This window comes from Balaenoptera physalus (genome assembly GCF_965194825.1).
Source record: "Balaenoptera physalus genome assembly, chromosome: 1".
Taxonomy (NCBI): Eukaryota; Metazoa; Chordata; class Mammalia; order Artiodactyla; family Balaenopteridae; genus Balaenoptera; species Balaenoptera physalus.
Window position 1 is genome coordinate 50,459,159 of NC_138882.1, and position 17,352 is coordinate 50,476,510.

At 52.8% G+C, this 17,352-nt stretch overlaps 1 protein-coding gene and 1 long non-coding RNA gene across 2 annotated transcripts in view; one reads left to right on the forward strand and one right to left on the reverse strand.

Annotated features, from left to right (window-relative positions):
- Nucleotides 1–7,279, reverse strand: part of KIAA1614 — a 37,213-nt gene extending 29,934 nt beyond the window's left edge. The window contains exons 1-3 of the mRNA XM_082465152.1: nucleotides 6,664–7,279; nucleotides 4,011–4,957; nucleotides 3,270–3,333 (exon numbers count right to left, since the gene is read on the reverse strand). Of these exons, the coding sequence (XP_082321278.1) occupies nucleotides 3,270–3,333; nucleotides 4,011–4,957; nucleotides 6,664–6,710 (1,058 nt within the window). The 5' untranslated portion in view covers nucleotides 6,711–7,279. The remainder of the gene's footprint in view (nucleotides 1–3,269; nucleotides 3,334–4,010; nucleotides 4,958–6,663) is intronic.
- On the forward strand, nucleotides 4,516–16,954 carry LOC309662847. The gene is made up of 2 exons (XR_014265020.1): nucleotides 4,516–4,601; nucleotides 15,008–16,954. It is a non-coding gene; the product is annotated as an uncharacterized lncRNA (long non-coding RNA).
- The last annotated feature ends 398 nt before the right edge of the window (nucleotides 16,955–17,352 follow it).

A 17,352-nucleotide genomic window follows, 5' to 3' on the forward strand; every position in this document is an offset into this window, starting at 1 on the left:
CACCATGGGCTGCTAAGAACGGATGAGGGCACAGCCGGCCCTGAGCAGAGGATCCTTCACTTCCCCCCCACCCCATCTCTAATAAGTCCAGTGCCCAGACACGGCCATGAGCAAGGTCACTGACAGCACTGACCTCGCTGGCCACCTTTGAAGTGCTTACATCTCACCTCATCCTCTCCCCACCCCCAGTCAAAAGCCCATTTCCTGAATCATGTCAACAGTGACTTAGGAGAGAAACAAGATTATCCCGTGGAGCCTGCCATCTACCCTTCTTTGTCTATACTTGAGAATACCAGGCTGGGGGAGGCCGAGGATCCCCGGATCCCTAACCCAAGGCGTGGCCTGTGGAGAGAGCTTGTGCCAGTACTGCTTCATGGTTAGAGCACAGCCCTTGGCACCAAGCAGCTTTGACTGCGAACCCTGACGCCAATACTTAACAGCTGTATGACTGGGCAAGTCACTTAGCCTCCCCGCAGAGGGGTCTCTGTCAGTGAAACAGGAACAATCGATAGGGTTCGTTATCAGGATAAAGTGAGGATGTGGTACAGCACAAGGTCTGGGAATTGAGTGTCAGCACGGGCCTCTGGAGGGAAGGACCACCAGGTTGTTCCGGTCCTCTGGGACGTTGTCTCCTCTTGCCCCTCAGTAGAGGGGACAACCATTTGGTCCTGGGGCATTTCTGGTGTTCCCTCAGCATCGCGGGGGTCTCGCCTCCATGGTCGACTCTCCCTGTGACCACTGCAATGAGCTGGGCCAGCCCCCCAGTCAGACAGTGACTACTGTCTTGGTCTCTGCTCTCACCATCATTTCAGGGCTTCTTGTCTTATCACCATGCAGAGCAGTAGCAATTGAGGACATAATTAAATACGTGTTGGGTTAACTTGGTCACGGGGGTTACTTGGTTGCAACACTGAACTACACTGATGCTAAATTTGACTGAGTGTGAAACTGGACCTTTTATGCCTCAAACACTGAGAAGATCTGAGGGGCTCACTGCCCGAGCACATCCTGACTGATGTCCTGGCCCCTTCAGGACGGCCATCATGATGGTGACCACAGTCTCAGAGTCTACACTGCCCAGTGTCCTCAGCCCCTCAGTACACAAAGCCCCAGGACCCTGGTCCCATGTGGCCAGGGGTAAAGAGCTGAGGGAAGTGTGCCTTATTTCAAAGGTCTCTCGGGAAGTTCAGCTATACAGAAGGAGCGTCAATAAATCCATCCTGCTTAGGGGAGAGATGGAGCCTGCAGTGTCTTAGGGACCACTTTAGTATCTGACCAGGAGACTCAGGAATAGAGCCAAATGAGGAGCCCTGTCCCAGGAGGGTTCTACACATGGCTGACCTTTCTGCCATCCTGGAACTAGAGGAGATGGGACAAAGGTCAGCCATGTGTAGAGCCCTCCTGGGACAGGGCTCCTCATCTGGCTCTAGAGGAATGCTCTCTGGCCCTTCAGCCTGGGTATCTACTCAGCAGGGGCCTGAGTATAGATCACCAATAAAGGTCCATGGGGCACTGTGAATGAATGACCTTCCAAACAAGCCAGAAGACAGTTTTTCCCATGCCAACTCTATGCCCGGATATATGCTGGGCACCAACCTCATTCCACACACACATTCTCTCCCTTCATACATAGACATGTGAGATCATCATACAATACACATATGCACACACCTACACATCCTACGCCGACACCCACATACCTTATCCAAACCCTAACCTGCTGCAGATGGTCTGGAAGGTGAAACAATAGTCCAGAAATCCCTACCCTGAGGGTTCTACACAAACGCCATCTCCTCGCAGGACTGGGGGAAAGGCCCTCCCAACCCCATGGTTGAGGTTCTTTTCCTTTAAGATGCGTGTTTTTATTATTTATTATCCAACATGCGAGTCAGGAGCTTTGGCTTCTCCTTTCAATAGTGACCTCTGGACAAATCCCCCGTGGCCATCTTGCAGCTGAGACGTCCTTCCCCTCCCCAGGTAAGAAAGGGTGGGAGTGGCGGGGGAGAGCAGCTGCAGAAGAAGAGGCCCCACCGCCTCTGGGCACAAGGTCTGTGGGCCAGGCTGCCTCCTTTACGGCTCCCCAGGGAAGGACGAGGGGACAGGGCGGGGGCCAGGGTGCGCCGAGGACCACAGTCACACCCCTCCATATCGCGGCCGGGCTAGGAGGGGATATGAGCAGAGGCTGACCGCGGCGGCCGTGGAGGCGGGCAGAGACCCCTGGCGGGAGGGGGGCAGCCACGACTCCAAATTATAAATAACGAGGGCGGAAGGAGCCAGAGAGCCCCCCCTCCGCCAGGCCCTCAGCCGACGCCACTGAGAAGGCCGGTGGCCAGGCAGAGGCTGAACCCCCTGAACCTGGGCAGCCCTCGCTTTGTGAAAGCAGGACTGGGGGGCCCTGTCCACGTGTTCCGAAGGGGAGGGAGGTCAATAAGTGGAATTTATCAGGCAGGGAGGGGCCTGATAATGGAGAAGTGACACTGCTGACCTCTGCCCTCAGCAGAAACCACGAGACCCTCAGGAGGGTGACGTCACTGCACAGCTGAGGAAATGGGGCCGCTCCCAGCTCCGGGACCTCCCTCAGCTTCACGTGCCAGGTGCGCAGCAAAGACTGCGGAGGAGGCCGAGGCCTGGGCGGCCACCAGCTCAGGCCCACAGATGGCTCCTCACCCCGCCCGGGGGGTAGTCTTCTCACCTGCCTGGTCAGGACACTGCCCCATCCCAGGCCCAGCTTCCCAGAGACATTGGTGGAGGGGCTAGAGCAAAGTCAGGGAGGCTGGGAGCAGTGAAGGCCTTTACACAACCCAACACACCCCTTGATTGGGAAAGGTACTGGTGGAGTAAAAGCCTTGCATTCGGATATTTTCCCTAAGGATTCTCGCATCCATTATCTTGTGTTCAGCCTCACAACAGTCCTGAGAAGTATCAATACATCACACAAGTATTATCTGGCCCACTTTAAAGATAAAGAGACAGAGGCTGGGGCAGGGAAATGAGTCCCAAGTCGCAGAGCAGGTCGTTTGCAAAGTTCTCTTCACTGTGCTCCGTGCCCCATGGTTTTGCGCAAGTAGCAGGGGCACAGCCTGGGCCACGGGGGTGACTGGTGCCTTCTAAGAGGTCTCCGGGAGGAGCCATGGCCATCTGTGCTGCAGGGTCTGCCTGCCCTCTCGCTCTCTCGAGGTCTCCTGCTCTCCTGATGCTGCGTAAATGAAGGTACAGGGACAACTGCCGGAGGGAGGGAGAGACAGGAAACGTGCGCTCTGGGCTCTTACCTGCTCTGGTCGGCGTCCTGCAGGGAGATGCCCGAGTCCCAGTCCACGTCCCCTGCCGGGCGCTCTAGGACCCAGAACAGAAGCAGAGGTCAGGGCAGAGCCGGAAACTGGGCTCTCAGCTGCCACTTGAGGAGCAGGGAGGAGAAAGTTTCCTCCAGAAGCCATTTGCTCCCCAGATTACTCTGACCCCCAAGGCGGAGGCATAGCCTGTCGTGGTGACTGCTGGTGGGCACTGTCATGCATGAGCTGAGGGGCGCACCAGGGTCCCCTCAGGCGCTGGGTGAGGGAAGGAGGAAGGGACAAAGCTGTCTCTGAGGGCTGAACGCTGAGCTCAGACTGACAGGACGCTAACCCTGTTTGTGGAGAAGGGCTCCTACCAAGAGGACAGTGAGGTCCACTGTGGGGGGAGGATGCGTCATCTGAGGGAGGTGCAAAAAGCTACTCTAGAGAGTGCTACAAGCCGCAGGGAAGAAACTGTGGTAGCCTCCACCCCAAGGATAGAGGATGGCCTCCCATCGGTCTGGGGGATCTGGGGGGACTTTAGCAGATGGGGCTGGCTGTGAGGTGGTAAAGAATCTCTGTCAAAGCCAAGACTAAGCGGATATCCTGATGAATTTGGCGACAGCCGGCCGTGCTCTCCCACTTTCCCGCCCCACCCTTCCGCGGTAACCCCCTTACCCCTTTCCTTCTCCTGGACTCCCTCCTGTGCCTCCACCACCACACCCACAGAGTGGGCCTTACCTGGCACAGCTCTGTCCCGGGATGAAGTCCAGGCTGGGCTTCCCACCTTCGAGGGGACTTGCCCCCCAACACTTAGCATCTCCTGCAGCAGAAGGCGGTTCCTCTCCACGCGGTCAGACAGGGACAAGGTGCTGCCCCCGGTGCCCAGGGCCCCCAGGTCTCCAGCTCTCCAGAGCTCCCCCAGCAGGGCTGGCCTGGGGACGAAGTCCTCCTCGGACGTCAGAGACAAGCTGTCCAGGTCTTCCTGTGAGACGAGACCATCCTGCAGGGGGTATGACCTTCCTTTCCTCAGGCTGGGCCTGTGGGTGGTTTTGTTACAAGGACCAGAGCCCTCAGGCTGGCTTGGAGTGACTCTGTGCATGGGGCTCTCTTGCAAAGAGCTGGGCCCTGGCGGCAGAGCCCTGTCGTGGTCAGGCAGTGTCCGTACCGCTTCTGGAGGCCACGGGCTCCTCCTGTTCCAGCTCTGGAGCCCAGAGGCAGGCGACCTGGGAGGCCCGGGGGCCCCGTTCCTGGCGGACTCCTCCTCAGTGACGCTGCTGTCCAGCAGCCCGTCGTTTGGGTTCTGAGCATGATGGACCACCACGGCATCAGGTAGGGAAGACCTCTCTGATGGAGTCCTGGTTCCACCCACCTTGACTCGTCGGCATTTGGGTTTCTTGAGGGATGGCCGCTCGTGAGAAGTGAGGCAGGGGCTTGCCCCCTGTTTGCCTGCTGTCATCTTCTCCTTCAAGGCCCTCACCTTGGACTCCAGCACGGAGGGGCCTTGGAGCTGTATCCCCTGTGCCCCAGGAGGCTGGGGGGCCATCAGGCTGGGTGTTCTGTCTTCTCGAGGACAGGGCCAGTGTCTTGGGAGGTGTCCATTCTCCGGCTGTGGCTCAGGGCCACTTCCCTCCACAGCTGAGGTCACCTCCATGGAGCTGGCTGTTCTGCTCCCTATTTTGGGTCCTCTGGAGGAGAAAACAGACAGAGCTCCTCAGACCCAGCACCTGGCTAGCTCCAACAACCTCCTGGGTCCCCAAAGTGCCCTGGATAGAGCCCTGTCCAGAGAAAAATAACTTGGGGTCAGAGCAGGGGATGCCCCCTAGACAATGTGAAAGCACCTCGAAGAGTACAAATCATTGGATGGTACACATAAGTTATTACTGAGCTTTTTCTTCCAAGTCTAAGTAGTGTTCTCGTTTTTCTACCCCCATTTTACACCTGGGGCACAGTGGAGAGTCAAACAACAACCAATCTTCTGCCCAATGTGGGCCAGAGTGAAAATGGGGGCCAGATTTCCCAGTCCCTGGCCTCTTACTTTCCTGATAGGTGTCAGGCCTCAGAGGAGGGTGGCAACATCTGCTAAGGGCCAACAAGCTCTTCCCTTTCCAAGGGGAGCCAATGCAGAGGATGGACTTCAGGAAGATACCACCCAGGATCTGACCCTCTGGCGGAAGGGGCCCCCTGTGCTCAAACCACAGGAGCGCAGCATGGGGCTGTGCCCACAGGGCGGCCAGGATCAGGCACCAGTGCCTATCAGCATCTGCTCTGTGCCAGGCAGGCCTGCAAGCACTTTCAAACACGCTCTCGCAAATAATCCTCACGCAGTTCTGCCAGGACAGGATTATTATCCTCATTTTTACAGACAGAGAAGCTGAGGCACAGAGAGATTAGGTGACATGGGAACTAAGGGAGGCCCAGTTGGGAATGCAAAGCTTCTCCTCCCAAGGCCAGGGCTCTTCCAAAGCACTCAGTGACCGTGTACCGAACCCCCTACTCCTATGAGAATATTGGTCTAGACAGGTTAAGTGACTTGCCCAAATTACACAGCCCCTTGGTGGCACGGTTGATGTCAATGTCTTCAGAGGGAACAAAAGTGAGCGCGAGATTTTACTCACCAAGTTGTTCTGTGCACACATACATGCCACAATGTCTTAATATTTATCCTGCTCTCTGAGAACATGCTCCTTCTCCATCATACATCTAGATATGTCCCACTTGAAGTAAACTGCATGTATTTACATGAATACATGCGTCCATATTGACACAAATTACAAACAAGGAGTTATTCACCTCATATATTGACCAACGATTCACCACGAATTCTCTTAAATGCCAAGTCCCTCTATAGTCACTTACTACAATTCAATTTTTACGTTTCAGGAATACACATATTTCACCAAGCAAAATACACACACAGTGTGTATGTTACCTCAGTTTTAAGCCTGTGAAGTTTAAGGCCTATCTTTGGGAGGAAGAGATCATTTACTACACCAGTTAATCTAGAAGTTACCAGCTTTGTCTTGGCAGCCCAGCCACCCGTTCCTCTCTTCTAAGGTTCAATCCAGAAAGCAGGGGATGTGAAGGTAATGGGAGCAATTTCAGTCACATTACAATAACTTTCTTTCGGGTAAACTCGAACAGCATTCCAGAGATCATCCATCTCCGGAGACCTGGAAGGATGCGACCTTCCCCTGGGGAACAGTGGGTATCGACTTGTGCGGCTCGGCACCGCCGAAGTCTACGGCCCAGGTGCTGTACTTCTCTAAGCCGCAGACGCTGAAATGAAGACGGACGTGACGGACGGGCCTCCCCTGCGACCCTCCCTTCCCGCTCCCCACTGGCGGTCCCGCCACCCCCGGCCCGCCCGTCGCCTCGCCTCCTCCGTACTCACTGAAGGCTGCCGCCAGCAGGTCGGGCCGCCGCCTCCATCCCTTCCATCCCCGGAGAAGCCAGGGCCTCCTCTCCCCCCCTCTCCCTCCTGGGCCCGCTTCGGGGACCGGGGGCGCGCGGGCTCGGCCGGGGCTCCGAGAGTGCGGCCCGCAGGCCTCGGCCCTCGGGGCGCTCCCGGCTCGGCTCCCGGCTCTGCGGGCCGCCCCGGGGCTCCGAGTGGGGTCGGGCCGGAGCAGCCGACCCGCGGGCCGCGGCCTCCCTCCGGGTCCGGGGAGGGGACGCGGGGTCGGGCGGGGAGGAAGCGGCATGGGCTGCTAGCTCATGGTTCGGCCACGAAGGAGAGAGAGGCCAAGCCCGGCGCCTTCCCGGCCGGGACGGGAAGAGAGAGCGGGAGAGCAGAAAGGAGGGGCGGCGGAAGGGGCTAGAGGAGCGGCCCTCGCCCCCACCCTGCCCCGCCGCCCTCCGCGCTCGCCGCGGCCCCGGTCCCGGCCGCCCGCGCCCTGCGGAGCTGCCCCTCCCGGCGGCGGCGAGCGATGCCCTCCAGACGTCTAAGCGGCGAGCACGCCCGCGAGTTTGGGGACTCGGACGGGGCGGGGGCTGCCTTCCGGGCCGCCGGACCTAACCTCTCGCGGCCCGGCTCGCCCAGTCCGCCCGGCGAGCGCCCGCAGCCGAGGCTTCTGGGAGAGCGCGGCCGTGGGACGCGGCTCCACGCGAGCCAAAGCTGCGGAAACACGACTTTCTCCCAGAGCTTCGCGGGAAAGAGTGTAACCCTACACCCGGGGCGTAGGGAGGAGGCTCGGCTGTGGGCTGTCTGGGTGGAAGCTGAGGAATGCCCTTTGTTTAGACAACTTTTCCGGAGGAGTCGCCCTCTCCGAGGGGCCGTCTCCTTGGAGGTCAAGGTCATTTGTTTCCGCTTTCCAGCAGCGCGAGGGGACCCGTAGTGGACGCGAGTTCCCTCATCCTGTCCTGCTAAGGGGAGAGCCAGGTGCCTGCATTGGCAGTCGCCTTGAATGGGGACCGATTCTCGGGGGTTCTGGGCACTCCTGAAGACACCTTGTCACTTTTTCCAGACCTGGGATGAAGTAGCTGCAAAGGACTTTACCAGCAGCTGTGGCCCCAACCAACGGGGCTTGCTTCCTCTTTCCGCCCAGAGGGAGGGGACAGATCCCCAACTATTTCCAAACCTATTTTTCCACAACAAACGGGAAACAGTAAGAGAATTAGGACCCAGGAGGTTCTGGAAATCTCTACAAGGGAAAAGTGCTGATGTTTCCTTCTGCCAACAAGCTTCACTCTCAAGCGCGGTTGCTCTCTATTTGCACTGAGGCACTACAGTCACCATCTAGATGACAGACCTAGCAACAGTAAGGACCACGCAGTGGGCTAACTGCTGCGCAGAGCCAGGAAGGGTGGCAGGGAAGGATGGTAAGGAGGCCTGCCCTTGAGTGAGTAGGAGTTACCCTGCAGAAGAGGGGGAAGGGGGCATGTGGGCAGGGCAAAATCATCCAGGTCTGAGAGCAGCTGTTTGGGGAGCTGTGGGTGGACTAACCTTGGGCTAATTTAGGAACCTGGGAGATTATCTAGGGCAAAAAGCCCCTGTGTTACAGAACAGGCCCAAGGTCACACAGCTCTGGGACGGGTGGTCTCCAGAGTCGTGGGTAGTGCTCTTGCAGTTAACCCCTCCCCCCCTCCATATTCCCAGAGCAAGCGGTTCCTCCAACAGGGCACTTACCATTCTGTGCTTGTTAGTACTGATCACTTCATAATACAGTAACTGGTACCATTTATGGAGGGTGCCCTGTGCACCTGGCATTGGGTTAAGTGCCTTACATTCCTTATCTCATACTGCAGCCTTAAGAGATGAGTACTGTTTACTGTCTCCTTTCTACAGACGAGGAAACTGAGTTAGGTGATCTGCCCAAGGTCACAGAGCTAATAAGTCCAAGACCCACACATTAACCACACAGTACAGTGCTGTTGCCAGCATTCTGCGTGTTCAACATGGAAAGATTCTGTTTAAAGAAGTAAAAATAATTGCGAAGTGCTGTGATAGTCAAATTATGTTGCCATGATGGTCTGGCCCTTACATTTCTGGATCCTTTCTGCCTTCCTATTCTGCCAGCCCAGGTAAAATCCTGTAAACCTCAAAAGACTCCTTCTTCCCCTCCATGTGCCATGTCAACCCTACCAACAACGATACTATTACTATTATTGGGAACCTCCTATGAGGGAAGGCATTCTACGTAGGACCTTTTAGATCTTTACAACAACCCTGCAAAGTAGGTATGGTGTATCCCCACTTTAGGAATACGGAAATCGGGGTACAGAGAGGTTAAGGGACTTGCCCAAGGCCACACAGCTAGTATAGCCAGAGTCTGAGCCCAATTCTGTCTGGGTCCAAGACCTTCTGCCTTGCTTCCTCCTTTCAGAGGCACAACTTTGGAGCTCAGCCCCTTAGAGGTTCCAGCTCCATGACTCCTGCTCCCACCCCTCCCCTAGACGTTAATGATCTGTAAGGCAAGTTTCTGAAAGTTCTAGCAAGGGCTTAATATTTAAAGGAGACCTGCCCTCAACCTTTTAAGATGCAAATAATCACCTTCAATTTACTCATTAAGTTTGTTATTTTGCACTTAACAGGGGGATGGGGTGTCATAGCTATACAGAGGCACCTGTCCTAAAAACACCAATAAGCAAATCCTTAGAATGCGCTTAAATTATCATGGCATTCACATGTCTGAGGGCACTTCTCATTCATCTGGATTCTATTTGGTTCACCAAATATCTCTTGAGCTCCTACTATGTGCCAGGCACTGGGGAGACAAAATGTAGTACCACAGACCCTGCCCTTGAGGAATTTCCGGTCAAGGTGGAGTGGGGGAGGGGCAGGTGCTTAAACTTGCCGTGTAAGTGGTCCCATCAAGGTTAGCATAGCATAGAGGTGTGGGTCGTTCACAGGAATAGCAAGATTGAGATGCGTGTTGGGTGGGAGGGGTGTATCACAGAGAGCTGGGTCTTGCAGCATGAGCAGGAATTAGCCAGACGGAGGGGGAGGGGGTGGGAGAGGCCCGTCAGAGGGGGGGATTAGCATAAACACAGGCACTGAGGTGTGAAACTCCCTGGTTTAAGCGTTAAGTGTAAAAGTTAATCTGGGAAAGCCTGGGGGCCGGGGTGAGGCTGCAGCGCAGGGCTTGCACTGGCCCCTGGTTGAGGGCCTCTAGGCCCGGGGTGAGGAGTTTGGACCCCGTCCTTTGAGGTGGGAGGCCCTAGAGGGTGGTCTGCATCAGGCCTTAGCCCTGAGCATGGCGCGTTTCTGGGCTGGGGAACTGCCTTATTTCCTTGTGTATCAGACACTTTCATTACCAACCTTTGGAGAGAAATCTAGGAGGAACACGAATATATAGTAAATAGCCGTCACGTAGTCCCCTTGCTGCGTTGGAATCACCTGGGGAAACCCACCATGCCAGGAAGCCTCCTTCCCCTTAGCCTGGCTGAAAACACAAGCCTCACTCCTCCTCCCCACCCTCCCCCGGTGTGCTCTGAGCACTCAGCTTGAATAAGGAGCCTTGTGGGATGTGGAAATGGGGTTTCACTTAGGATGGAGGGAAAGGGTGAAATAGTCCTTCGAGGTCACTGCGTTAGAGCAGGTGGGGTGGGAATGGGTGGGAGGGACGCCTCTGCCATCCCTCCGCTGTACTGCCTGAAGGAGCTCGTCCAGCTGGAAAGCAGAATTTCCTGGTCACTCCTGTCCTGGTCATGGGGCACGTGGTTGGAGGAGCACTCAGGCAACTGATCCTGGCAGCAGCTCCTGGGGACGCTGTTCACCGCCCAGGGCCTCCCATCGGGCCCTCATCATTCCCTTCCAGCAGAGGCTCGAGAGTGTCGGGACTGGTCTCCCATGTGCCTGCCTCTCCCCTGCTTGGAACCTTCCCACTATTGCCCAGGGTTTAATCTGACCGGTGCCTGTGTAGACTCTCCTGGGACTCTGCTCGAAAAGCTGTTGCTCAGGTCTCACCCTTGAAGATTCTGATTCCTCAGCTGGAGTTAGGCCAGCAATCTGTTTCCTAATAAGCTTCCCAGGTGATTTTGAGGCCCAGTTTCAAGAAGCCCAGGTCCTCAGGTTAAAAGTCAAACTCCTTCTTGTGGCACAGGGGTCCCTCCAGCCTCGCTCTCACTACCCCGACAGCCTGTCCTGCACACCCACCATATTGAATTGTTTCTAGTTCCCCAGACTGGCCACAGTGGTTCACATCTCCTCGCCTTTGCCCACCTTTCCTTCAGCCTGAAACACACTGCTTCACTCCACACACATATACATCCCATCCCAACTTGGATGTCTCCTCCTAGACCTTCCACACTCAGCTCAAATGTCCTCTTCAGGGACACCTTCCCAACATCCTCTGCAGTCCTCCCAACCTGGGTTAGGGCATCCTGGGCTCGCTTCTGCCAAAGCACTTATCACACTGAGTTGTCAACATCTGACACGTCACAGAGTGCTTCCTGATCCACATGCGCGTTCCTGGCCCCAACACATGCCCGGCACATAAAAGCTATTGACTAGATGCCACATGGTTAAATGAAAGAAAAAGTCCCTATCAGGTAAGGATGCCTAAGAGGAGAAGAGGGGGCCACTGCTGCTAAGAGGATCAAGGTCATTTCAGAGGATTTGGTTCATTCCCTCAGTATGGCCCATCCTGCCCCAGGGCCTGTGAGAAAGTCGGTCACTGACAGGGCGAGGACCGGCATCTGGGCTTCCTGGTGACTGCCATTTACGCCTGATGCTCAGGCCTCCTTGCACCTGCCCCTCCTCTCTTTCCCCAAAATGGCCATTGATCACAGACAGTGGTGTGGACCTTACACTTCAATTCTGAATGAGCCTGGAAACTTGGAGATAAAATAGCTCTCAGAAGAAGAAATAGATGGGGAAGGGGAGAGGAGAAAATAACAAGAGAGAAGCATGCAAAAATATGTTGAGAGAAGACACCAGGTACATAACAGGCGACACGACAACTGGGCACCTCCAGAGAGCAGCCGCTCGGCACACACCAACACACAAGTGTGAATACACGTATGCCATGCTATCCTTTGCCACGCGTGCCTGAATTGACTAAGACCCAAGAAGGACAAAGGCGTGGTTCCTACCTGGTCAGGGTCAGCCTGCACTGCTCCCGCAAGCGGGCAGGCAGGGAGCTGCTGGGATGGGACAGGACCTTCCCTGGAGAGACGGACTCCAGACTTCACTGCACTTGAGGGCCACTCACCCTGTACCCACCCTGACTCTGCTGGGCATCCGTTCCCGTGTGAGCCCGAACTGTAGCTTTTCATTTCATAATCCTAATCACAAGGAAATGACTGGGCTTAGGCAAATATTTTAACACTCTCTCTCCCACTCTCCCATGCCTGGCCTGTGGGAGGCCGTCATCAATATAAGGAGAGGACACCTAGCTTTCACCTGTCTGTCAGTAACCACGGTCATCTTGGCCAAGTCAATTTTCTCATTAACAAAATGAGAGCAGATGCAGGGAGAAAGGTATTGGAGGTTGACTGAGAGCTGGAGTCATGTTTGTGACAGTTTTTGATCTTGAGAAAAGACAGAAAGTGCTCAGTACTATTCAATAACTGGATTAAGACATATGAGAGTCTATGAAAGCCTCGGGGAGCCGTTTCTAGCCCCAGGCTGTGCAGCACCTCGTCCTGCGGGGGTTCTTGCCTCGCCATTCCCTCCTGCCCCCACGAGCCTGGCAGGTTTTTCTCCGGACACAAACGAGCCAAAGAAGCAGCCTCTCTCTGAGCAAATTCCCTCCACTTCCGGGGGCCATTGGAAAGTTTTTTTCCTGGGTTGAATATGTGGTGGGTGAGGTATAGAGGAAAAGACCCCAATTTGAAAAGTTCAGGATTAGACTCTGGCAACCTGGGTTCAGCTCTGGCGGGACCACATCTACCTGTGGGTCCAAGGACTGGTCACTCCGAGGAGTTCAGTTTCTTCATCTGGAAATGCTGGGCTGGACTAACAGGTCCCAAACTAAGCTTCTCAGAACCCCAGGGCCCTGTGGGGTATGAGTAGGTCTCTTGTGAAAAAGAGATTTCAAGTCTGATAAATTTGGGTGATAATACATGCCATCTCATCCTCCTGGCAGGTCATTAGGGCCAAAGGCATTTCAAAGGCTCGGCCAAGTCCTGAAGTGAAAACAAAACAAAACTAAACCAGTTTACCTTTGCTTAACTTTGCCTTTCTCAAAAGTAATTGACCACAGAAACTGTTTCCCCCCAAATAGCAATTAACATCTTAAGGAACACACTTTGGGACAACCTGGACCAGACAATCTCTCAGGTTCCTTCTTGTCGGGGTGGTCTAGGTCTCTTGACCCAGAGGGGAGGAGAAGGCAGCTGCTGTGCAGCAAATTCTAGGATCCCATAGAGAGGGCCAGGCTGCAAGCAGAAAAGGCTCCCTTGGGGGCAAGTGGCAGCCCATCCCAGCTAAATTTTATTTTATTTTTTAAGGAAATCTAATGCTAAGAGGAGTTAGAGACCAAAAAAGGTAAGACTTAAAAAAAAAACCCCTCAATTTCCATTCTGATTCTTTGTCAATTTGACTAAGTCAATTCACCTTAAAACTAACAGCCTCACTTTGCCCATCTGAGAAAAGGGAGAGCAAGGGACGCTTGGTTGCACTCACTCAACATTAATCCTCAGAGCGGGGTTTCCCAGCCTGGGGTCCCTAGACACCTGTTGGGGAGGGGAGCTTAAGCTATATCCCATATTTAAAGAAGTCTAAAGGAAATTATACATTTACCATGAGAAGTGTCTTTGCTTTTGACGGGTATTGTATCAAGTCAGTATGACAACGTGGGTTGTCATGGGGACAAGGATTATTATGCAATAAATATGGTTGGCTTGTTGGACAAAATCTTTACAGACTTAAGGGCCATAGAAGTAATAAAAGGATCAGCTGGTAACAAAAACTAAGAAGAGGTTGGGTCCAAAACCAGTTTTAAGAGCTATGGTGGAGAGTGAAGGGGGGTGGATGGGGTCTGAAGGAGGTTAGGGTGTTCAAAGAGAAGATACCGCCCCAAGGAGAATCTAGGGTTGCCTGCAGAGGTATGTTTAGTGTGTAGAGGGCTGTGACACGGTGGCCCTTTTCAGAGCTTGCTGGGGAAGGGTGTGAGGTGCTACCTTTACTGAGCTGAGGAGAGAAGAGTCCCCCTATGGCCAGTGGGCTCAGGGGTCAGGCTAAAGTGGATTCTCTATAACTTCTTAGAAAGGCTTCTGGGAGTGCCAGTGTCTGAGGGTTTGCCATCCCTTGAAAGCTCTGATTTTGTACGTGCAAAGTCCTGCCCCATTGAGCCCCACATAACCCCTTCATAAGCAGCCACATTTGGAAAGTTTCTCTGGCATGGTCCATGGCTGTTTTCTTTTCCCCCCAAGATGCTGTTCACCCAGAATCACCTCTCTACTCTCCTCCTCCCCTTTCTCTCTCTTGGGCCTCTTCACCAACGTCTCCCCAGCAACGTCCGGCTCCATTTCTGCAGCAGTCTTAGGAGCTGGGCCCTGGGGACTTGTTTCTGCCCCCAGGAGAGCAGCGGTGAAAATCATGGTTGGTACATCCCTCTAAGTCACCAAAAAGGTGCTTAGCTTTTAAAACTTCTTCAGTATGGAGCATCTAAGACAAAAACAATCTTTCTCTTGCTAATGTTGATACTGTTAATAATATCTCTTACTGAGTTTGGGCCATTTCTGTGAAGATTTAGAGGAAATAAGAGGAGAACTGAGGTGGATTCCATCTGCCCCAGGACCTGAGCCAGGCTTCTGGCTTTAGCTAACTGGTGAAAGCTGAAAAGGATTTTTCTCCAGGGTGTTGAGAACAAAACATTTTGGGGTGTGTGTGTGTGTGTGTGTTTAATCATGTCAAATGACCTGATAAATAACTGCATAATTTGGGCTGGAGGAGTTAAAGTATAGGGGAAAATGCAAAAAACTTTGAAATGGTCCAAAAAACATTATTGGATGTACTGTCTACTGCATCCTTTCAGGTTATCTGAGTTATTTCACAATTCTATAAATTGTAGAAAAACTGACAGTAATGCAAATTATTTTCGTCCATACGAATGCCAGTTATAGTCGGTGGAATTGACCCATGGATATTGACCAGTTTTGCTGATTTTGCATTTATTTGTAAATTTTTCTCACCATTCCAGATGTCTATATATTTGCCTGCGTTTCAGATTCTCTTCTGAACAGGTTGTAACACTGTATGGGTTCTCTTATTAATTAATGACAAATAAAATCTATAATTCTATGAAAGGCATGACTATATCCTCTTTTAAAATTACCTTTTGATGTGTCCACAGAGAAGGGGCCATGTGAGGACAGCGAGAAGGCAGCCATCTGCAAGCCAAGCAGTTAGGCTTCCAGAGAAACCAAATCCGCTAACACCTTGATCTCTACTACCAGCCTTCAGGACAACGAGAAATATATTTCTGTTATTTAAGCTACCCAGTGTGCGGTATTTTGTTATGGTAGCCCTAGCAGGCCAAGACAATTTACCCAAGTTGTTTATCCATTCACCTGTTGATGGACATTTGGTTGTTTCCAGTTTTCTTGCATTGTGAATAAAGCTGCTATTAACATTCATATACACGAATTATCTTTGGCCAGATTTATTCAACTCATGTTTTCAATTACGCTGATACTTCTTAGCGTAAACCAGGCATTATGGTTGGACACTGAGGAGAGAAAATTAGATAGCACCCTTGCCCTCAAGAACAGTCTAGAATGGGGGGAAAATCTGGGGTGGTGGGTAGAGACTGACAAATGACCAGACTTGATAGAGATAAGGAGTGTTCTAAAGGGGGCACTGGTGGAATGTAAGAACAGGGGCATGTTAGTTTTCCTGAAGGAAAGTGAAAGTGCTTGCTGGCTTTTCCTGGGCAGGTGAAGGGCAGGAGGGGAAATGCTCTGGAGAATCAGCCTCACGCATGGAGGCAGGGAGACAGGCCTTCCTGAAGCTTCCATTCCAAGGATGGGTAGAAATGAAGGGGGAATAGCAGATGGAGGTCGGATTCTTAAGATCCTCGTGTCCTACAATATATAGGACAGACTGTAGGTAACATTTAAAATTTCAGAAGAGTAAACTTTTTGGCTTCTCATATCTCCTGGCATGTCTAAGGGAACAAATACCGTGGTCTGAGAAGTCACTGATGATTTTGAGTCACTGATGAAATGACATGGCTGGATGTGTGTTTACAAAAACAAAACAAAGTTCCGGATTGCAGAGGGAAGATAGATTAGAAGCAAGGGGACTAGTGCCCCAGGGTAGGCTCTCCAGTAGAAGGTGCTGAGAGGAAGCATGGGGTATACCATATTTGTTAGAGAGCTACACCTGTAGAAATTAAAGGGAGAAGCAGGGTGGGTGGAGGAAGAAGTTGAACCACATTGGGGGGCCGACAAACCCTTGGCCAATCCAGCATGAGGCTCTGGGGTGAATATTGCCCCTCAGAGTTGTAATGTGCTGGGACAAGATGGCTGAGCATTTATATGCCCGGCATAAAGAACAGTCACTCCACGTGGATTCGTCTAGTCACTGGACATTGATTGCCCCAGAAAGGGCATGGTTTGGAGCGAGGTAGCTGTCTGCCACTGAGGCAGACCCTGGAGGAGCTGTCAACCAGAGACACTGCTCCCAGCAGCCCCCGTACCTGTGCCCCGACACCTGTGAAGCAAGTCCTTCCTTGGACAGAGATCTGGGCGGGGTGCTTCTGTGTCCACCTTAGTCCACCCTTTGTGTCATTCGGCTCACTTTTCCACACATGTCCAGATAGCAGTTCTTCCAGGATTGTGGTGAGCTTTTCTGCCCGAGGGAGGTTAGTAGGACAAGCCAGCCCCCCACTGATGCAGTGGGTCTCTGGGCCACAGTCGATTCTCCTTCATTCTAGATGCCTCTCCTCGTCAGTTATCAGCTCTCCCAGCTTCAGAGGCTAGTCTGATGATATGACCCAGACCTTACCCCCAAGGGGCCTGGGCCCTGGTCACTGTGTCCTTGGGCTGAGGTTTCTGTATCTCTCCGTTTACAGGCACAATTGGGAGTATCAAGGGAGTATCAAGGGTGCCCAGGTCACCTGTGTTAAAAAATAATTTTCTTTCCAGAAAAAAAAGCATGACTCTTCAACAGATACAAAGATGAATGAGATATGTGTATATATACAAAATTTCAGGGAAGTCAAAAAGCACAGACATTTATGGCATAAATGAAAGTTGGGATGAATTGCAGGTAGAGACAAAGTTTTTCTCTACAATGGGAAGAAAGTCCATTCAAATCACTACCAGACAAGACAGAATTTACATTTCCTACAACTTAACAAAGAGTTGCAAAACAGCTTGAGTCGAGGAATAAGACTAGAATCCGATAATCCTGAAGGGTAGGCTATAAATGATATACCGTGTTCTTTGAAACATCTGTTTTCTACACCTGGGTGCCAAAGATACTCCTCCCAGTCCCCACTGCTAATAATAGCAGCCCTTCCTCTTCCTGATGATCGAGATCAATTACTCTACCAAACCGTGACTCCTCTTTTGGCCTGCTGGTGCCTGGACAGAGGAAGCCCGAAGTGCCCTAGCTCATAATTCAGTGGGACCAGGACTTCCAGTCCTGCAGAGCTCAGAGTCAGGGGACACAAAGCAGAAAGTGGATTAATGA